The sequence below is a fragment of the Triticum urartu genome, chromosome 7 (genome assembly GCF_003073215.2).
Source record: "Triticum urartu cultivar G1812 chromosome 7, Tu2.1, whole genome shotgun sequence".
NCBI classification, from domain to species: domain Eukaryota; kingdom Viridiplantae; phylum Streptophyta; class Magnoliopsida; order Poales; family Poaceae; genus Triticum; species Triticum urartu.
The window spans coordinates 616,138,324-616,160,700 of record NC_053028.1 but is presented as its reverse complement, the minus strand read 5'-3'; the positions used below and the strand labels follow the sequence as shown (position 1 = coordinate 616,160,700).

The 22,377-nt window shown below is 45.4% G+C and overlaps 1 protein-coding gene and 1 long non-coding RNA gene across 6 annotated transcripts; one reads left to right on the top strand and one right to left on the bottom strand.

Moving 5' to 3' along the window:
• Window positions 1-7,493: 7,493 nt before the first annotated feature.
• Window positions 7,494-12,314, bottom strand: LOC125525398. Of its 5 annotated transcripts, none has more exons than XR_007291282.1 (6): window positions 12,015-12,314; window positions 11,723-11,931; window positions 10,934-11,215; window positions 10,676-10,862; window positions 8,138-10,594; window positions 7,494-8,060 (listed from the first exon to the last, which is right to left on the bottom strand). It is a non-coding gene; the product is annotated as an uncharacterized LOC125525398 (long non-coding RNA). The 5 variants fall into 5 exon arrangements; XR_007291283.1 differs by having other exon boundaries at window positions 8,164-10,594; XR_007291284.1 differs by having other exon boundaries at window positions 7,494-9,796; window positions 10,425-10,594; window positions 12,015-12,312.
• Window positions 12,315-18,158: 5,844 nt separating this feature from the next.
• LOC125525422 (probable receptor-like serine/threonine-protein kinase At5g57670) lies at window positions 18,159-21,088 on the top strand. Its single transcript, XM_048690441.1, has 5 exons — window positions 18,159-18,945; window positions 19,053-19,216; window positions 19,301-19,516; window positions 19,638-19,799; window positions 19,893-21,088. Exons 1-5 carry the CDS (start codon window positions 18,258-18,260, stop codon window positions 20,064-20,066), a joined length of 1,404 nt encoding a protein of 467 aa, XP_048546398.1. The 5' UTR covers window positions 18,159-18,257; the 3' UTR covers window positions 20,067-21,088.
• The last annotated feature ends 1,289 nt before the right edge of the window (window positions 21,089-22,377 follow it).

Genomic DNA, 22,377 nt, shown 5'->3' with positions numbered 1-22,377 from the left:
TTTATCATGATATAAGGAAATAAATAATAACTTTATTATTGCCTCTAGGGCATATTTCCTTCAGTCTCCCACTTGCACTAGAGTCAATAATCTAGATTACACAGTAATGATTCTAACACCCATGGAGCCTTGGTGCTGATCATGTTTTGCTCGTGGAAGAGGCTTAGTCAACGGGTCTGCTACATTCAGATCCGTATGTATCTTGCAAATCTCTATGTCTCCCACCTGGACTAGATCCCGGATGGAATTGAAGCTTCTCTTGATGTGCTTGGTTCTCTTGTGAAATCTGGATTCCTTTGCCAAGGCTTGCACCAGTATTGTCACAAAAGATTTTCATTGGACCCGATGTACTAGGTATGACACCTAGATCGGATATGAACTCCTTCATCCAGACTCCTTCATTTGCTGCTTCCGAAGCAGATATGTATTCAGCTTCACACGTAGATCCCGCCACGACGCTTTGTTTAGAACTGCACCAACTGACAGCTCCACCGTTTAATGTAAACACGTATCCGGTTTGTGATTTAGAATCGTCCGGATCAGTGTCAAAGCTTGCATCAACGTAACCATTTACGATGAGCTCTTTGTCACCTCCATAAACGAGAAACATATCCTTAGTCCTTTTCAGGTATTTCAGGATGTTCTTGACTGCTGTCCAGTGATCCACTCCTGGATTACTTTGGTACCTCCCTGCTAGACTTATAGCAAGGCACACATCAGGTCTGGTACACAGCATTGCATACATGATAGAGCCTATGGCTGAAGCATAGGGAACATCTTTCATTTTCTCTCTATCTTCTGCAGTGGTCGGGCATTGAGTCTTACTCAACTTCACACCTTGTAACACAGGCAAGAACCCTTTCTTTGCTTGATCCATTTTGAACTTCTTCAAAACTTTGTCAAGGTATGTGCTTTGTGAAAGTCCAATTAAGCGTCTTGATCTATCTCTATAGATCTTAATGCCTAATATGTAAGCAGCTTCACCGAGGTCTTTCATTGAAAAACTCTTATTCAAGTATCCCTTTATGCTATCCAGAAATTCTATATCATTTCCAATTAGTAATATGTCATCCACATATAATATCAGAAATGCTACAGAGCTCCCACTCACTTTCTTGTAAATACAGGCTTCTCCAAAAGTCTGTATAAAACCAAATGCTTTGATCACACTATCAAAGCATTTATTCCAACTCCGAGAGGCTTGCACCAGTCCATAAATAGATCGCTGGAGCTTGCACACTTTGTTAGTTCCCTTTGGATCGACAAAACCTTCTGGTTGCATCATATACAACTCTTCTTACAGAAATCCATTCAGGAATGCAGTTTTGACATCCATCTGCCAAATTTCATAATCAAAAAATGCGGCAATTGCTAACATGATTCGGACAGACTTAAGCATCGCTACGGGTGAGAAGGTCTCATCGTAGTCAATCCCTTGAACTTGTCGAAAACCTTTTGCGACAAGTCGAGCTTTGTAGACAGTAACATTACTGTCAGCGTCAGTCTTCTTCTTAAAGATCCATTTATTCTCAATTGCTTGCCGATCATTGGGCAAGTCAACCTAAGTCCATACTTTGTTCTCATACATGGATCCCATCTCAGATTTCATGGCTTCAAGCCATTTTGCTGAATCTGGGTTCACCATCGCTTCTCCATAGTTCGTAGGTTCATCATGATCTAGTAGCATGACTTCCAGAACAGGATTACCGTACCACTCTGGTGCGGATCTTACTCTGGTTGATCTACGAGGTTCAGTAGTATCTTGTTCTGAAGCTTCATGATCATCATCATTAGCTTCCTCACTAATTGGTGTAGGTGTCACAGAAACTGGTTTCTGTGATGTACTACTTTCCAATAAGGGAGCAGGTACAGTTACCTCATCAAGTTCTACTTTCCTCCCACTCACTTCTTTCGAGAGAAACTCCTTCTCTAGAAAGTTTCCGAATTTAGCAACAAAAGTGTTGCCTTCGGATCTGTGATAGAAGGTGTATCCAATACTTTCCTTTGGATATCCTATGAAGACACATTTCTCCGATTTGGGTTCGGGCTTATCAGGTTGAAGCTTTTTCACATAAGCATCGCAACCCCAAACTTTCAGAAACGACAACTTTGGTTTCTTGCCAAACCATAGTTCATAAGGCATCGTCTCAACGGATTTTGATGGTGCCCTATTTAACGCGAATGCGGCCGTCTCTAGAGCATAACCCCAAAACGATAGCGGTAAATCAGTAAGAGACATCATAGATCGCACCATATCTAGTAAAGTACGATTAGTACGTTCGGACACACCATTACGCTGTGGTGTTCCGGGTGGCGTGAGTTGCGAAACTATTCCGCATTGTTTCAAATGTACACCAAACTCGTAACTCAAATATTCTCCTCCACGATCAGATCGCAGGAATTTTATTTTCTTGTTACGATGATTTTCAACTTCACTCTGAAATTCTTTGAACTTTTCAAATGTTCCAGACTTATGTTTCATTAAGTAGATATACCCATATCTGCTTAAGTCATCTGTGAAGGTGAGAAAATAACGATATCCGCCACGAGCCTCAACATTCATCGGACCACATACATCTGTATGTATGATTTCCAACAAATATGTTGCTCTCTCCATAGTACCGGAGAATGGTATTTTTGTCATCTTACCCATAAGGCACGGTTCGCAAGTACCAAGTGATTCATAATCAAGTGGTTCCAAAAGCCCATCAGTATGGAGTTTCTTCATGCGCTTTGCACCGATATGACCCAAACGGCAGTGCCACAAATAAGTTGCACTATCATTATCAACTCTGCATCTTTTTGCTTCAACATTATGAATATGTGTGTCACTACTATCGAGATTTAATAAGAATAGACCACTCTTTAAGGGTGCATGACCATAAACGATATTACTCATATAAATAGAACAACCATTATTCTCTGATTTAAATGAATAACCGTCTCGCATCAAACAAGATCCAGATATAATGTTCATGCTTAACGCTGGCACCAAATAACAATTATTTAGGTCTAATACTAATCCCGAAGGTAGATGTAGAGGTAGCGTGCCGACCGCGATCACATCGACTTTGGAACCATTTCCTACGCGCATCGTCACCTCGTCCTTAGCTAATCTTCGCTTAATCCGTAGTCCCTGTTTCGAGTTGCAAATGTTAGCAACAGAACCAGTATCAAATACCCAGGTGCTACTGCGAGCATTAGTAAGGTACACATTAATAACATGTATATCACATATACATTTGTTCACCTTGCCATCCTTCTTATCCACCAAATACTTGGGGCAGTTCCGCTTCCAGTGACCAGTCTGCTTGCAGTAGAAGCACTCAGTTTCAGGCTTAGGTCCAGGTTTGGATTTCTTCTCTTGAGTAGCAACTTGCTTGCTGTTCTTTTTGAAGTTCCCCTTCTTCTTCCCTTTGCCCTTTTTCTTGAAACTAGTGGTCTTATTGACCATCAACACTTGATGCTCCTTTTTGATTTCTACCTCCGTAGCTTTCAGCATTGCGAAGAGCTCGGGAATAGTCTTATTCATCCCTTGCATATTATAGTTCATCACGAAGCTCTTGTAGCTTGGTGGCAGTGATTGGAGAATTCTGTCAATGACGCAATCATCTGGAAGATTAACTCCCAATTGAATCAAGTGATTATTATACCCAGACATTTTGAGTATATGCTCACTGACAGAACTGTTCTCCTCCATCTTGCAGCTATAGAACTTATTGGAGACTTCATATCTCTCAATCCGGGCATTTGCTTGAAATATTAACTTCAACTCCTGGAACATCTCATATGCTCCATGACGTTTAAAACATCGTTGAAGTCCCGATTCTAAGCCGTAAAGCATGGCACACTGAACTATCGAGTAGTCATCAGCTTTGCTCTGCCAGACATTCATAACATCTGGTGTTGCTCCAGCAGCAGGTCTGGCACCCAGCGGTGCTTCCAGGACGTAATTCTTCTGTGCAGCAATGAGGATAATCCTCAAGTTACGGACCCAGTCCGTGTAATTGCTACCATCATCTTTCAACTTTGCTTTCTCAAGGAACGCATTAAAATTCAACGGAACAATAGCACGGGCCATCTATCTACAATCGAACATAAACAAGCAAGATACTATCAGGTACTAAGTTCATGATAAATTTAGGTTCAATTAATCATATTACTAAAGAACTCCCACTTAGATAGACATCCCTCTAATCCTCTAAGTGATTACGTGATCCAAATCAACTAAACCATGTCCGATCATCACGTGAGATGGAGTAGTTTCATTGGTGAACATCGCTATGTTGATCATATCTACTATATGATTCACGCTCGACCTTTCGGTCTCTGTGTTCCGAGGCCATATCTGTATATGCTTGGCTCGTCAAGTATAACCTGAGTATTCTGCGTGTGCAACTGTTTTGCACCCGTTGTATTTGAACGTAGAGCCTATCACACCCGATCATCACGTGGTGTCTCAGCACGAAGAACTTTCGCAATGGTGCATACTCAGGGAGAACACTTCTTGATAATTAGTGAGAGATCATCTTAAAATGCTACCGTCAATCAAAGCAAGATAAGATGCATAAAAGATAAACATCACATGCAATCAATATAAGTGATATGATATGGCCATCATCATCTTGTGCTTGTGATCTCCATCTTCGAAGCACCGCCGTGATCACCATCGTCACCGGCGCGACACCTTGATCACCATCGTAGCATCGTTGTCGTCTCGCCAATCTTATGCTTCCACGACTATCGCTACCGCTTAGTGATAAAGTAAAGCATTACAGCGCGATTGCATTGCATACAATAAAGCGACAACCATATGGCTCCTGCCAGTTGCCGATAACTCGGTTACAAAACATGATCATCTCATACAATAAAATTTAGCATCATGTCTTGACCATATCACATCACAACATGCCCTGCAAAAACAAGTTAGACGTCCTCTACTTTGTTGTTGCAAGTTTTACGTGGCTGCTACGGGCTTAAGCAAGAACCAATCTTACCTACGCATCAAAACCACAACGATAGTTTGTCAAGTTGGTGCTGTTTTAACCTTCGCAAGGACCGGGCGTAGCCACACTCGGTTCAACTAAAGTTGGAGAAACTGTCACCCACTAGCCACCTTTGTGCAAAGCACGTCGGGAGAACCGGTCTCGCGTAAGCGTACGCGTAATGTCGGTCCGGGCCGCTTTGTCCAACAATACCGCCGAACCAAAGTATGACATGCTGGTAAGCAGTATGACTTATATCGCCCACAACTCACTTGTGTTCTACTCGTGCATATAACATCAACACATAAAACCTAGGCTCGGATGCCACTGTTGGGGAACGTAGTAATTTCAAAAAAATTCCTACGCACACGCAAGATCATGGTGATGCATAGCAACGAGAGGGGAGAGTTTTGTCTACGTACCCTCGTAGACCGACAGCAGAAGCGTTATGACAACGCGGTTGATGTAGTCGTACGTCTTCACGGCCCGACCGATCAAGCACCGAAACTACGACACCTCCGAGTTCTAGCACACGTTCTGCTCGATGACGATCCTCGGACTTCGATCCAGCAAAGTATCAGGGAAGAGTTCCGTCAGCACGACGGTGTGGTGATGATCTTGATGTTCTACCGTCGTAGGGCTTCGCCTAAGCACCGCTACAATATTATCGAGGACTATGCTGGAAGGGGGCACCGCACACGGCTAAGAATATGATTCACGTGGAATCAACTTGTGTGTCCAAGGGGTGCCCCTCTGCCCCCGTATATAAAGGATCAAGGGGAGGAGGCCGGCCGGCCCTCTATGGCGCGCCAAGGAGGAGTCCTCCTCCTAGTAGGAGTAGGACTCCTACTAGGAGGGGGAAAGAAGTGGGGAGGGAGAGGGAAAAGGGGGGCGCCGCCCCCTCTCCTAGTCCAATTCGGACCAGGGGGGAGGAGGCGCGCGGCCCACCCTGGCTGCCCCTCTCTCTCTCCACTAAGGCCCATATGGCCCATTACTTCTCCCGGGGGGTTCCGGTAACCCTCCGGCTCTCCGGTTTTCTCCGAATCACCCGGAACACTTCCGGTGTCCGAATATAGCCGTCCAATATATCAATCTTTATGTCTCGACCATTTCGAGACTCCTCGTTATGTCCGTGATCACATCCGGGACTCCGAACTAACTTCGGTAATCAAAACTCATAAACTCATAATATAACTGTCATCGAAACCTTAAGCGTGCGCCTACGGGTTCGAGAACAATGTAGACATGACCGAGACACGTCTCCGGTCAATAACCAATAGCGGAACCTGGATGCTCATATTGGCTCCTACATATTCTACGAAGATCTTTATCGGTCAGACCGCATAACAACATACGTTGTTCCCTTTGTCATCGGTATTTTACTTGCCCGAGATTCGATCGTCGGTATCTCAATACCTAGTTCAATCTCGTTACCGGCAAGTCTCTTTACTCGTTTCGTAATACATCATCTCGCAACTAACTCATTAGTTGCAATGCTTGCAAGGCTTATGTGATGTGCATTACCGAGAGGGCCCAGAGATACCTCTCCGACAATCGGAGTGACAAATCCTAATCTCGAAATACGCCAACCCAAACATGTACCTTTGGAGACACCTGTAGAGCTCCTTTATAATCACCCAGTTACGTTGTGACGTTTGGTAGCACACAAAGTGTTCCTCCGGCAAACGGGAGTTGCATAATCTCATAGTCATAGGAACATGTATAAGTCATGAAGAAAGCAATAGCAACATACTAAACGATCGGGTGCTAAGCTAATGGAATGGGTTATGTCAATCACATAATTCTCCTAATAATGTGATCCCGTTAATCAGATGACAACACATATCTATGGTTAGGAAACATAACCATCTTTGATTAATGAGCTAGTCAAGTAGAGGCATACTAGTGACGTTTGGTTTGTCTATGTATTCACACAAGTATTATGTTTCCGGATAATACAATTCTAGCATGAATAATAAACATTTATCATGATATAAGGAAATAAAATAATAACATTATTATTGCCTCTAGGGCATATTTCCTTCAGTAAACAACCACAATCTTGAAGAAAACTACCCCTCGTGCCATGCTATGATGTTAAATATACGGTAATGAAAGGACATCATTCAAATTGTAACATCACCATCCTACACAAACTCTCATCCTGCATACAAACTCCTCACCATCCACAGCTTCAACTTAAAGTCTTAACCATAATATAAGGGCCTCTTTGATTCATTGGATTGCAAAAACACAGGAATAGGAAAAACGTAGGATTGGAATGGCATGTCCATTGGATCCCTATAGGATTTGAGTTTGTTTGATTGTGTCATGGAAAAAACAAAGGATTTCTTCCAAGAGGTTGAAGTGGATGTTAGAATTCTTGTGAAATGTAGTACAAATGAATCCTTAGGAAAGAATCCTATAGTATTCAATCCTACGAATCAAACGACCAACGTAGGAAAAATTCCTAAGGATTCTAATCCTTAAAAAATCCTATGAAAATCCTTTGAATCAAAGAGGCCCTAAAGATATGTCTTCGTACATTTAGGGCTCATAATTTAAGTTCACCGTGAGCACAAGAGCTTCCACGCCAGCTATGTGGGGTGAAGTTAAACAGGTCACATCCAGACCAAAAATATAGGTCTTGCTTTACATGAGTGTATCTAGTGCTGAACAAACATCGGAATCCAGGCACTACCACAGCAGCATCTGGCAAGGCAGCTAACAACTGCCCGAAGTGTCAAAATATAACCTAGGGGTTGTCATCTAGACTTGCATCTTCAAGAACCAAACTACCTTTGCTATCACCTCTTAACTTCTCATAACAGCACTTCCAAGATCATGAAATCCGGCAGCACACCCCTGTTTCCTCTCATCAAAATCACCTCATGGGCAAATGGAGCTTCAGAGATAGTGTAGCCGGTTCTGCACATTTTTTTAATAGAGCAAAATCTTTCTGCGGCATGAGAAATGTGCATCTCCCCTTACCCACGCGCTTACCGGTGTGAGATGATTTTCTAGGTAAAGCCGATCGACTTCCCTGATGTAATTCAGAACGAAGAGCTGTCCTTGCTGCGAAAAAAAGGTATTAGTCCATATCCGGGTCGTCGAACAAGGCTGGCAAATGTGAATTGCATCAAATGCCTTACATATCACAATTAAAATGCAAACCCACGTTGTAGTTAATCGTCCAGCCCTTAGCAGACACATGCCACCCAGCAATGTTTGCATGAATGCAATGCCGAAGGCCATCTAGGATGAGGTTTGCATTGTTCTCGTGCTTATATCACATCTCCTCAATAGGCTCAGATGTCTCGCATGGGTCCATCACTAACATGGTCATTTCTTCCATGTCGATGACATAAAGTCACCAGCCATCCAACATAGGCACTGACAGCATCAGCTACGAAAACAAATTCCCATAGAAATTCCCACTGCAAGTAGTATTTTACCCTCTGCTGTTATGGAACTATTTTATCCTCAAGCACCGTAATCAGGATGGACACTGTATAGATGCGAATGGTCCCCTTCAAATCGAACAATAACCAACCTACTCAAAATAATCAAACTCAACCTGTTGAGAGTATAATTGCTGAACAGTATAATTGTGTTTATATCTCTTTATCACATCAAATTAAATGGCCATTTACCTGAAGTGCTGAACTAATAAGTTTTTGAACTGACCAAAGGCAGCAAACATAGTTTCAGTACTTGATTATGGTGATAGATTTTAATCATTTTAGTAGATTAGTTTACTGAAAACTGAATAAATTGTCCTCGCTAATTTGTGTTCCGGTTTCAATTGTTTTGAATTACCATCCCGGCCTCCAGTGCCTCTCACATGGATCCAGAAAGATAAATTCCTCCCTCTCTCTCCCTTTTCACCACCTCTTCCGGAACTGTGCACTAGTCGCAGGACACTACCACTCGTCTGACGATCTATCATGCTTGTGGCCCAACTCCTTTCCTTATCGCTGCTTCTCTGCCGTCATTGCAGCGGCTGCCCTTCCTCCTGGACTTCTGTTTGTGCAACCATGACGTCTCATCCTGTTGCCCGTTGCCAGTTGGGCCTCCCCTATACAGTCATAGTGCTCTGACTCAACAAGTGCCTCCTGCTATGGTAACATTGTGCTAGCTAGATAATATTCATTCCTTTCACTCATTAAGAGAGAGAAAAATTGGTCAGAGTTCTATAATAATATTTAATTTGTTCGCCTGGTGTTAACTTACTTTGGATCATTATATTATTTTCAGACCTTGCTAAGTAAGCTGGCATGGTTCTCGAAAATGTACTCAATATGCATATGTCATATATAGGATCTCCCATCACACCATGTGCCACTTTGATAGGAACTGATGGTCTTGTAGCAAGTGTTACTGAGCTCTTCAAAAAGAAAAGGAAATATAATTAAAGCAAATTTAAGCAACTAATTTGTCCAACTGTTTAGTAATCCATGTTTGATTGGCACATTTTCAGGTCACATTAAACACAGAATGTCACCTCTTTGCACTAAAATCACACATTGATAATTCAAGATACTCTATTTGTTGTATTTAAACACACCGCTCTATTCCACAAAACACCATGTTAAAATCTTGTACCAAACATGAAAATCGGTTGATCTATTCGACCATTCCTAATTAGTAATTACTCGAGCATTGTCACCAAAAAATTCTCCAGCAAGAGTTTATATGTTGGTGTTGGTTTTGTGGTATTCTGTGATCCTGGGAGAGCCAACGGAAGTTTATCACTACTGTGTATAATATCAGATCCTTCAACTGAATTTTTATCTCCCCAAATAAAGCAGCTGCAACAATGAAATTTCTGAATAAGTGCATATATTCTACGAACTGCTGGGTGTTGGCATCTTTACAAACAAAATTAAGTCCCTTAAGATGGGTTCAGTATAAGAAAAACACTCACGCTAATGGGTTGATTTCCAATTTGGTTGTCTGCCGCAATAAAATAAAAATAAAGCAGAGGCAACAATAGTGATATTTCTGAATTAGTGAATATATACTCTCAAATGCTGGTTGTTAGTATCTTTCCAAACAAAATTAAGTCCTTTAAGATGGGTTCAGGGTAACAACACTCACACTAATTGTCAGATTTCCAATTTGGTTTGACTAATTCCACAACCCTACATGCTTTAACTTGACTAATTCTGCAACCCTTCGCCGACGTCGTCTCCTCGTTTACATCCTGGCCCACAACCCAGGTGTATTCTTTCATTTCCTTATTTATGGAAGCACTTCTATCTAATGCCAGCATTTAATGCACCACATCCCAATATGCACCTCAACCGCCCAGATAAAGAGTACAGGTGTGCCCGCAATCAGAAACACGGTGTCCTATCATCAGGCTGATGAGTACAGACTCGCAATACCATATTATGTAGGTGCTCCCTCACCGAGAATAAAGGTTCAATTGTGTACCTCGATGAGATGTAGGGGGTTCTAGGTCTGATTCCATGTCAATCTGGGAGTAGCGGCATAGGATTATGGGCATCAACTCATGATCCATAAGGGTGTTCCCGGCTAGCTGTTCCTTTGGAGCAACACCTGATATTCGTATAAACCTACGAACTTTGTGGACAAGGGAATTCCTACAAAAGCATATGAATAAGTATTAGCAACACGTTATGTTTAAATGCAGACGTATTTTAGTACATGTGTGGGGTAACTACCCTGGATAGTTCTTGACCAGATGCAGAACTGAAGAATGTATCAAAATTCAGAGACACTTGCTTCAGGTCAGTATGGAACAACACCACTGTTGCATGGGTTAGTCTGGAAACCAGGGCAGAAGATATACTTTCGCCCTGTGAGCTCGTCTCGCGGTTGTCTAAGGCTTTAGATAAAAGTATCGTGTAACTGTAGCATGGAATTATGTAAGGCTTCAGATAAAAGTAATAGTTGGATTATCAATATTTTTACAACCATACCTTGCAGTTTGAGTATGATGTAACATCCTTGCCGATGCCAGCAGCCATATTGATCATTCTTCTAACAGACTGTCCTGATCAAAGAGGTTGATGCGAGGAAGAACATCATGCTCCTTGTTAACATAGCGATAGGTGAAGTGTGTATCTTTTGAACCGACATCCGCGAAAACCTCCATCGTCTTCCGTACATCGTCCTCTGCTTTGCTCATGGCTAATTTTCCCACATAGATTCTTCCGTGCCCCATTTGTGAAGGGAACATTCACCATCGACCAAAAAAACTCCTACAACGATGCATACCATGGTTAGGATATGGTATTCATGCTGCTGACGAAGGACCTACTCTAACCCTGCAATCAACATGCAACTGCTGATGTGAGTACAACGCCACATATCCCCATTCCACGGAGAAAATGTACAGATGATGAAACCCTTAGATCTCTTTCATATTCATCTAGTTTTTGTTAACAATCAAAGTTCGGAATTTGCTCACAATTTCCTCGCCAAATTGCACTTGGAACTGAAATAAACTCACTCTTATCTCCACGCTTTCAGACCAATGCTGCAAATTTCGACAGAAAAATCCCCTTTTGACAGTCACTACCAATGTTGCTGAAAAAAATCTTTCAATTTCCAGTTTGCACCTAACTAAATCCCTCATTCGTCACACTTGGCTGCTATTCATCCTAGTCTGTACTCTGATTATTAGCAGTCAATCACATATGTCTGCACTTGCTGAATCCGACTTGCACTACTAATTTTTGGATTGAATATCTTGATTCCTAACATACCTGTGTGCCCATCCTGAAGTTCTTGGATCCATCTTTCCTGCCGACTGTGCCGAGGCCTGTGGGGAATCCTCCCTCTGATCTCTAGCGGCTGCCTCTACCGCACAAATCTTCCCATAGAATGGGGGTTGATTCTGCTCCGTGCCGCCACAGGATAATGGAGGGGCTCCATAGGGATTTCACAATCATTAACCTCCTCAGGCACCATAAATCTGACAAGAAATCGGTCCAAGCTTGCATTAGGAACTCCATGGGATTAGAAAGAACAAGAAAAACAAGGGAGACCTTTTGGTACCTTTTAATCGGTTGCATAAGGAACTCCATGCCCACTGGCAGATCTTGCCCCCTGATTGAATCGCTTCTCCACAGCCTCGGCGCTCTCTCTCTACTTGCAAAATCCAGAAGGGTGAGGTAGAAGACGACTGTACCACACCAACCCCACCACTTACCAGCCATTCCGTCGATGCAGATAACGGAAAGTAACTTTTCTGATCCACGGATCAGGAAGAGGAATGTCGTCCTGAGTCATGGCTCGGCCAGCTGCCGTCGACCACCACGTATCCTCCGCCTTCCCTGGCCCACAGCTCATTTGTATTTCCACCTCCCACTCCTTTTTCTAGCGCTCGCGTATCTGGCTCATGCCATAAATGCATCGCATCGCCAGAGCCAATTCAACCGCCCAGATACCGAGCTCATGTGTGCTCGTGAGCAGAAACACCGCTTTCGTAGTAACATAGACTAGTAACATGCATATGTTACTAATCTATATTACTACCTCTATAATAGGGAGTGGCATATGTGTAGTAACATGCAACACTTCATTTATTAGGCTATAGACTCATCTTGCCTTGCGATGTGTGGCGTTAGACTAGTCATAGTGGGAGTAACTTCAGCAGTAACATCGAGTCAACTCAGCAAATTTTCTTATGTGACAATGAGTTAATGAGGAGAGAGGTAGTTGTAGTAACTTAGCTAGTTACTAGTTACTGTAACATCACATGTCCCAATGCAATATGAGTCTATAACCTAATAAATGAAGCTTTGCATGTTACCACGCTTATGTTACTACCCACTATGAATGTAGTAACATAGTATAGGAATATGTGTATGTTACTATTGTATGTTACTCTCCATTATGGCTAGTCTTACTCATACTACTAGTAACTAGCTATGTTACTATTTTCCTCTCTTTCTTCATTTATTGCTTGCCACATCATCTATTTTATCTAGATATGTGTGATGTTACTACCTATGTTTACTCCCACTGTGGGTAGTCTTAGGGATATGACTAGTTGCGAGCATCTCAATGCACATGGATTATTGGGAGTTAAGTTTAGTACTCCCTCCGATCCATATTAATTGTCGCTGATTTTGTACAAAATCAGCGGCAATTAATATGGATCAGAAGGAGTAAGTGAGTTAGGAATTAAATAAAAGGAATGTGTTAGAGTTCAATTTGTTGATAATTAGGATTATTTGACTCTTTGGATTAGAACTTTGAACTTGTGACTAGAACTTAGAACATGGGGTTCGTGTCTGGTTTATTTGCTTTCCTGTTAACTACACCAAAAATCAACTTTACTCTCTTTACAGGAAAATCAACTACACTTCATGAAACTTGTTTCTTAGATTGGTTTACCTTCCAATTTTAATACCAAACAAAACAACCTCCCAAGCATCGAAACTAGAGATTTGCCCATCTATACTAGAAGTTGTTTCGTCAGTATCATGGTGTGTTTATCTTTTCAATGAAAGTTGATATGTGGAGGTTTAAACTAGCAGCCAACTTTGCTTGACGTGTTCATCTACCGTACATTGTAATGGTCACTATGTCGGGCAGTTAGGATGCATGCTCTTTATCTTTGTCATTGCCGAAACTAGAACCTTTGGCGGTGTGATTGCTTCAAAGAACAATGAAACAATTAGTGACCATTGCTAGCCATCCTTGCAATTTCAAGTTTTACCAAACCACATTAGGATTGGTGAAATATCCGGGTTTTTGTGCAAGTGCTTAAACTCTGGAATTCTCTGTCTAAGATCCACCTAAATCCTAAGGCCAATGATGTTTTGACATGAAAGTAGGAATCCAAGGATGTCTTATCGACAAAGTCAGTTTACACATCATATTTTAACACTTCGATCATTAACCCCGCAACAAAGGTGATCTAGTTGTCTTGGGCTCCACTTGGATGCAAAAAAATCTATGGTTGGTCACTCATGAGAGGATTTGGACAGCTGGTCACCTGCTAAACGTGGTCTTCCCATAACGAGCGATGTGTTTTATATGGCACACCCGGGAAAACATTTGTCACCTGTTCATGGAGTACTGTGCAGTGATCAACATAACTAGCATCGAGAATATAGGTCATCTTGTTTGTACAAATGAGAGATGGCCAAATTTGAAGGGCAGGGAAAAATAAAACTATAATTACATCCTTGAATCCCGCTTCCTTTTAGTAGAGCAACTTTGGCTATTGAACTAGCCATGCCAAAGAGGAATTGACCAAAGCGCCATACCTCTCTTATATCTATTATGACATTTCTGGTGAGGAGCCTTGAACAAGAAAAGCTGATTCGGGTCTCCTTCTTTGTTAAAAAAGGTTACAAGAGCAAATGTTTTTAGAAACAAATCTGGTCGGGTGAGAGCCCTGACGAAAAGAAGGCAGATAAGAGAGGGCTCAGATTGTCACTATTTATCTAAGTGACCCAAACATTCCATCAAATGGTTGTATACTGGTTCGATCGGTTGCTAGGGATTGGCCCAATTGTTGGTAATGTATTTACTTCTTGTTTTGCACGTAGCTGGGTCCAATCAATCTTCAGTCGTACATGTAGTTACATTGTAGGGTGTAGTATGTAGCATGTTAGCCATTTACCACATCATCACATGATTTTGTAATGTTTTCACCCAACATTATTTAATGACAAACCTATTGTCACTTAAGGGGAACTCATCACATGTAAATAAGAAAAATAAGTGCTTCACCAACCATCACCTATGTGAATATTAATCACCCTCCCCCCATTATATAGGCCCCTTTGTTTTGACGGGAATAGATAACATCGTGCAATTGTTTCACTTTCTTTTAACTTGTTTTGCAAAACTAGGTTAGTCCATCAAGTACGCGTCACACATGTAAAAATAGATGATACATGAGAAAAGCCAAAGAGTCTTATGGGTCGACCAATGGGAATAGGAGGCATTAGTAACCGGGTTGTGGCAATTAGTTTCAGACACCATCGAGGTTCAACATTGGCGACCTTGTCTTACGTCTCATTCAAGACAAGACAGACCACAAACTCAAGTCGCCATGGGAGGGTCCGTTCATCATCGACGAATTGTTGCACGACAGAGCACCTTGGAACATCCAACTGCGTCGTTGAGCTGAATCCTTGGAACATCCAATTGCTATGTTCCTTTTGCACCTGACCTTTTTTAGTTCATTTCTATTCATGTTTAGTTCGATCAGACATTATATGAGTTGAATAAAGATGGTTTAACCCAAGTTGGTCCTGTCTAAATTTCCTTTATCCTTTGATCGTGCTAAAATACTGATCACCCCGCACATGTGTCATTGGTCAAATTGCAGATCTCCCGGGCCGGGGCTGCGTCAGCAGCATTATATACGCCACATCCCGGCTGAAAATTACTCTTCCTAACTTACATGCTTGCTTATGATTTGGTGTGCGCCTTCTCGCACACATAGTCATGATCAAATCATGAAATCAACATGCAATGTACTCCAGCTGTGTTTGCACAATGTGGATGTCGCACTGTAGTGTGGTCTGTAAGTTGAATGCTAAGAATTGCAGTCTGGGTTAGTACCTGACATTTTTACAAACCAAAATTTGAGGGAATGGTGAACTTGCTATCGTCAGGAGCATGCGTGTACAAATACAATGGTCTCTCCCCTCGCAAAAATAAAAGATAAAACGGTCTCTCATACATAAATATGACACCAGATGAAGTGTGTGCCCCGTTGTGCATGGCTACATTCAAGCAATGTGTATGCGATGTATACGATTTTAGATGGTGAGTTCCTTGCATCGGTGATGATGGTTGAGTTGGGCTTACTTTTTTTCAACCAAGTGCATATAACATCTCTCCTCTGAATAGAGGGAACTGCGCGAACCAATCTGTGGTTGGATGGTTAGATAGACAGTGATATCCTCAGCCCAATGGTTCAAGTCCTAGATTTGACATTGGTGCTCGCATTATTTCTGCATTTGTTTCAGGCTTCCGGCAATGTTCGTTCAGTGGGAAGAGACGTTCCCGTCGACTACGATGCGGCTCACTCTATCGGAGGTGCTCATAAGAGTAGGATGTGTGTGTGCGTGTTCGTTCATAGGAGTAAGTATATGCTCGTGTATGTAGCGACTTCGATTGTACCGTGTTAAAAAAAGAATAAAAAGGACTGCAACAATCAAACAAACTAGGAATAACCAACGACCACCGAACAACCAACTTAGGGCAAACCCTGTTCCGCCTGTGGCACGCACCCACACGTTGTTTTTAAAATTAATTTATGACATAAATTTTAAAAATCATGCTATATATTATATATTTTTAACATCTTTTAAAAATTGAATATTATTTATATTTAAAAATTATATAAATTTGAATTTTTAAAAATTGTGAGTAGTTTTATATGAATTAGTATAAAAAAAATTGGCTTGGACAGCCCATAGCTACTTGCTGGCGGGCTAGCTACTGTGTTGTACCCGTTCCATACGAGAAAAATTAGAAGAGTACAACCACCAAGAGGACGAGGCGGTGCAGTTCCTGTTGAAACATAGCCCAAATTCTCAAAAAAAAAATGCCCAGACACATAAACTGATCCTAAGAATCAAATCGCACACCCACCGTTCATCAACCCCCGCTACGGCCAGTCCGCTGCCATCCAGCAGGCCCACTTGCCAAGTGAAAAGAGTACCCACGTACCTAGTCAGCTGAGTGAAACTCATCGCCGGCAAATCCACGCACCAGCACGAGGACCCACACGTCAGTGGCCGCGAACCTCCTGATAACCTGAGCGTTGGCTTGGCTAGCCACGTATAAATTTGAAGGAAATTTTGACTTTGGAGTTAAGCACTACAGCAGGTTGGATTGCAAGAGGTCGTCCCTGATCACTTGGTGCCATATGGCATTAAGCGTGATGCATGAGGACATGAGAAGAAAAAATATTCCATGATCTCGTGGAGCATATGGAGAGAAAGGAACGATAGACTTTTCGACGATATGGTCAACCGAATTTATATTTTGTTCAGATATAAGCTGATGCTAACTTATGGGCGATGGCTAGCTTGGGTTGTTTGACCCATGTAACCCCTCTTTCTATAATTGGAGTTATTATCAGCCGCTGTAGTTTTTTTTTTTTACTTTTGGCTTGACCGCTTGAGTGAGCTGTCGCACGTTTCAGTAGCCTATATGTTGTATTAGCCTCTTTATAGTTGTTGTTGGTCCCTCTTTTCAAGTTTTTTCCAAAGACTTTTGTGGTTCCCCAAGGTCGTTCTAAACTGTATTGTAAATGTTCTGAACCGGATTACATTGTATATTTTTTTCCTTTTTCAGGCAAGGGGTACATGTCCACCACTTACCTTGGTCTTGTAACTGTTTGCATCTTGTTTCATTTTCTCCGCCTTAATATATGGGCAGCAAAACCTGCCAGTTCCTCAATATTTGCACTATAGTTTTTTCCGCTTAGTAATACGGCATGTGCACTTTTCTCCTACATGATTCAAAAAATATACCACACACACACAAAAAAAATTCAAGTCTTTCAAGCGAACGGTTGACGCTGGCCCATTTAAACCATGGGCCCAGGCACCGTCAGTCCTGCCTCGAGCAAGATGGGCCGGCCCAGGCACGCATGCGGCTCAGGGCAACGAAGTCCAGCCACACACCAAAAAATTGCCTAAAAAAACTGCCTTAGAAGTTAAAACTCGAAAAAAAGACATGCAGACGCGCGCCAACCTTTTCTTGGTTGCGACGGCGCAGCAGCACGTACGGGCGATCGCCAAGGACGCACTTTGACAAAGGGATGCAGCTAGCACAAGCGCTCAACATCAACCGCGTCGTTTTCCACTGCATCTTTTGGCCGAGGCTGGATGCCCATTTGTCGCCGGCCTCAACGCGGACGTCGCGGCGGTAAGACGAGCTGGCGGCTCGTACCGTGCGTGCGTTTGCGCACTGGAGCCGGTGGCGAAACGGCAGCTACCGCGGCGGCAGAGTCACAGAGAGAGGAAGCAGAAAGCAGAGTCCCTTCCCTTCCCCTGCTGCGGACGCAACGCTTCCTTCCCTTCTCCCTAAGCAACTGCCTGCCTTGCCCTCCCGTTCCGTTTCACCCGCCCGCCTAGGCCTGGGTAGACTCGTCCCACAGCCACGCTCAGGCGTCACCGCTGCTGCTGGTGGTGTGGCCGTGTGGCTGCCTGCAACGGCGCGGTGCATGGAGGGTCGCGTCCACCGGTCCACGTACGGTACGGGCGCCGGGCCGGAGCGGGACCCAAACGCCCCCCTGCCCCGCCCGGTCGCGATCATATGCCCACGACGCGCGCGGCGTTACGTAGCACTCTGACGCATCAATGCCCGATCCCCAGCACCCCTAGCCACTTCCTACACCACTTCGCCTCCCTCCACTTCCTTCCGATCCCTCTTCACCCGAGACCAGAGCTCGCCCTCGTCGATCGCCCGCGCGCCGCTCAGCCAAGAAGCCGCACGACGGCGTTCGCGCATTGCCCCGGAGAGGCCCGCCGACCGATGAAGCCGCTGTACCTGCGTGGCAGCGGCAGCTTCAAGAGGCTGCTGCTCTCCCTCTCGCCGCACCGCGCCAAGCGCGTCCACGCGCCCCCCGACGTAGAGCACGCCAGCGCGCAGACGGAGGCAGCGTCGCCGCCGCCGCCGGAGCGGAGGCCCGAGTGGGAGTGCTTCTCGTACGAGGAGGTCCGGCGCGCCACGGGCGGCTTCCGCGCGGCCAACCTGGTGGGCCGGGGCGGGTCGTCGGAGGTGTACCGCGGCGAGCTGGCGGACGGGCGGGCCGTGGCGGTGAAGCGGCTCCTGGGCGCGTCCGCCTGCGAGCGCCGGGAGCGGGACTTCCTGGCGGAGCTCGGCACCGTCGGCCACGCCCGGCACCCCAACGTGTGCCCGCTCCTGGGATGCTGCGTCGACCGCGACCTCTACCTCGTCTTCGCCTTCTCCGCCCGCGGCTCCGTCTCCGCCAACCTCCACGGTACGTCACGCCCGTAACGGACGCCGCACGCACCACGGCCATTAATGCCAACAATGTTTCTTGAATGAACCGTGGGTCGATTGATTGATGAATGAATGCATGCTCAGGCGGCGAGGAGGGGGCGCCGGCGATGGGGTGGGAGGCGCGGTACGGCGTGGCGGTGGGCACGGCGAGGGGGCTGGAGTACCTGCACAAGGGCTGCCGGCGGCGGATCATCCACCGGGACATCAAGGCCTCCAACGTGCTGCTCACCGACGACTTCCAGCCCCAGGTCAGTCACTCAGCCGCCGCATCTCCATCGTCGATCGATCGATCCTCCGCTCTGCTCCGGCAGCCCTGACGCATGTAACAACAGATCTCCGACTTCGGGCTGGCCAAGTGGCTGCCGACGGAGTGGACGCACCGGGCGATCGCGCCGATCGAGGGCACCTTCGGGTGCCTGGCGCCGGAGTACTACACGCGCGGCATCGTGGACGAGAAGACGGACGTGTTCGCCTTCGGCGTCTTCCTGCTGGAGCTCATGGCCGGCCGCAAGCCGGTGGACGGCACCCACAGGAGCCTCCTCGGCTGGGTGGGCGCCGAACCGACCAACCAAACATTTTTGGCCCTGGGCCGTTGTACCAGCCTCCGTTCCACGGCAGCGCACGTTCGTTAATTAATTAATTAATCTTGTCCAAACAATGCGAGTGCAGGCGAGGCCCCTGCTGAGCGAGGGCAAGACGGAGGCGCTGCTGGACCCGAGGATCCTCGCCGGCGGCAATGGCGGCTACGACGCCGAGCAGGCCCGGCGGCTGGCGTTCGTGGCGTCGCTGTGCGTCCGCGCGTCGGCGACGTGGAGGCCGTCCATGACAGAGGTAAGCTTAATTTGCGGGTAAAAGCAACGTTGACAAGTTGAAAATGTATGCGACGAACAATCTGATCGTGGCGGCATGCATTGCAACGAACAGGTCCTGGACCTGCTGGAGGGCGCGGAGATCACGGAGGAGCGGTGGGCGATGCCGGAGCCGGCGGCCGGGGACGACGAGGGGGAGGAAATGTGGGGCTTCGACGACCTCGACGACGACGAGGAGGAATCCGGCACGCCGTCCCCTTTGTCAACGTCCTCGGCCTCGAGCGCTTAGCCCGGGCTAAGATTGCGTGAGGCGACCGGGATGCTTGCTGAGAATTTTGCTCCTTCCCACCTGCCCCGTTCGTTGTCGAGGTTGTGAATACAAAGGTTATCTGTGAGAGGCAAGTAAAAACCACCCCCGTATGCTGACCACGACACGGACGGAAAAGATGGTGGTGCTCGCGTGCAATGCGTAATGCAAAGCAGACCGAGGGTTTTGTCGGGCACGGTTCAGGGAAAGAGACCGACCGACCGACCTGCCTGCCCTACCAAGAGTGGTACCTGGCTGCTCCGGTTGGGTTGGGTTGGGTACTTGGATTCCAGTTGTATGGACGCATGCAGTTGGTTCGTTGTTGCCAGGTGTGCGTGCCGCTTTCAGTATACTCTACTCTGGTAGCGCATTCGTGGCCACGACACGTGGTGCAGCGCCGTGGCATGGCGGTTCGGGACAGGTTGAGCTGTGCCCCTGCCCTGGCTCCTTGCACACCTCTTGGACGGACCCCGGAATGGAGCGGCATGCTCCTCATAAAAGGCGAGGGGAACAGGGACCGGTCGATCATGTGGCCGTGAGTGTGGGCAAGTGCAGCAGGTGTTCTCTTCTCTCCTCGGGCAGCTTCCCATGCAAGGTGTTCGTCTTCTGCGACAACTTGCTTATCAGTAACATGTATCGACGCGAGGTTGGTTGACAAGCAACCTCTTCCTTCTCTTTCTTTTATTAAAAACTGAAAGCAACCTGTGCTGAAAAGGGGAGTACTAAAGTGGGATACAGTCGCGTTGGCCTGTAGCTGCACGCACTGTCACCGGATCATTGGTGCGTGCGTGCGTGCTCCTCACTCCTAAATACTGGCCAGGTGGTATAATAGTAGGGTTTATTCAGGAATAGTAGTGGCGTCCACCCAAACCGGACGGCACCTTTCGGTCGGTGCGGTGCTTGGCTTTGGTGCTCCGCCAGAACCATTCTGGACTGAGCTCTGAACTCTCGTCTGACAGAATACTATGGTTTCTTTCTACACCTGTTGCCACTGACCGAGGGAGGGATTTGCTCACGAAAAGAATCTCAAGGGGAACACACACAAAAAAATGTCGCCAAAACCCCACCTCTCATTGGCCTTTGATTAGGTGACCCAAGGCCAATCATAGCAAGGACGAGCAGCTACATGGCCAATCCTGATCCAGGCGTGCGGAGTCCGACCTAATCTGACTACACACCTGCTCGCTTCTCTCCGGGAAGGATTCAGCGGGCGCGTGTTCAGTAGAGCAGAGTCAAACCTACCGTGGGCACTGGGCAGTGGGCTAACGTAAGGCTGGCCCGTGCGCGCAGGTAGCGATCTGGAGACGCACGGCGCGAGAAAACAGCAACCGTTTTTCTTCTAATCTAATTAATCACCAGAAACACGAAAAACGTTCACTGGCAAACACTGCATTGACACGATCAATCCGCCCATCTCTTTCTTGACACGATCTTACGAAGAAGAAAGATTAGTTTGCGGGAATCATCACATCATGCAAAGCGTATGATCGATGTTCACGGCCGCACCAACTAAATGCGTGACAAGAACTGACGATGGTTGATGGCTGCGGACAGGCCACCAGCAAAAATGCCTGACGAGAACGAAAGAATGCGACATATGCTTTGCGTAAATGTAGATGAAATTGCTGGGCAATTTAGCGTTTCGTGCCAAGGAAAATACTTTTCATTTACCTAATTTTGCGTGCCGACATCTCATAATGAAATGAGCTAACAGATGATCAAATGCGCAACTCTTTATTTTTGATGTATCGTTCCATTCTCCTGAAGTGCAAGTAGTTTGACAATGCCAGATTCCAGAAAGGTAGACACTGACTGCAAGGACCACACGTTGATAATGCAGGCCATTAAGGCGAATTTATAGATGTTCCCGGCGTGAATTAAAATAGGGATCCCATTAAAATATAGACCAGTATTGTCTTTGTCTATCATCAGCAAAAATCCAGATAAGCATGCCCAGTTAGTTGCTGGTCCTATATTTATTAATTCAGCAAATATGTGACAAACGAGAGTAATGCATAAAATACAACTCACTGAATTTAAGATTAAAACCTGCCATGTTCTATTTTTCGCCTACTTAATGGGGTTTAGCATGTCGAGCAAGAAGGCATGTACAGCTGCACATCAACATCTGACGAGAAAATGGAGGAAACGATTTGCCTTTGATAATAAAACAGGAAAGAAATGACAGGAGAACAAGACCTTATGGACCCAACAAACATCAAAACATAGCAGAGCATGAAGCACAGAATACCTAACCCAGGTAATTGACTTGTTCCATCTATACTCTATATTC

Bases quoted from the DNA above. Each gene is read 5' to 3' on its own strand.
- LOC125525422 (XM_048690441.1), top strand. From the start codon at position 18,258: ATGCCCACGACGCGCGCGGCGTTACGTAGCACTCTGACGCATCAATGC. The intron at 19,217-19,300 runs GTCAGTCACTCA...ATGTAACAACAG, and splicing joins CCGACGACTTCCAGCCCCAG to ATCTCCGACTTCGGGCTGGC. The intron at 19,800-19,892 runs GTAAGCTTAATT...TGCAACGAACAG, and splicing joins GGAGGCCGTCCATGACAGAG to GTCCTGGACCTGCTGGAGGG.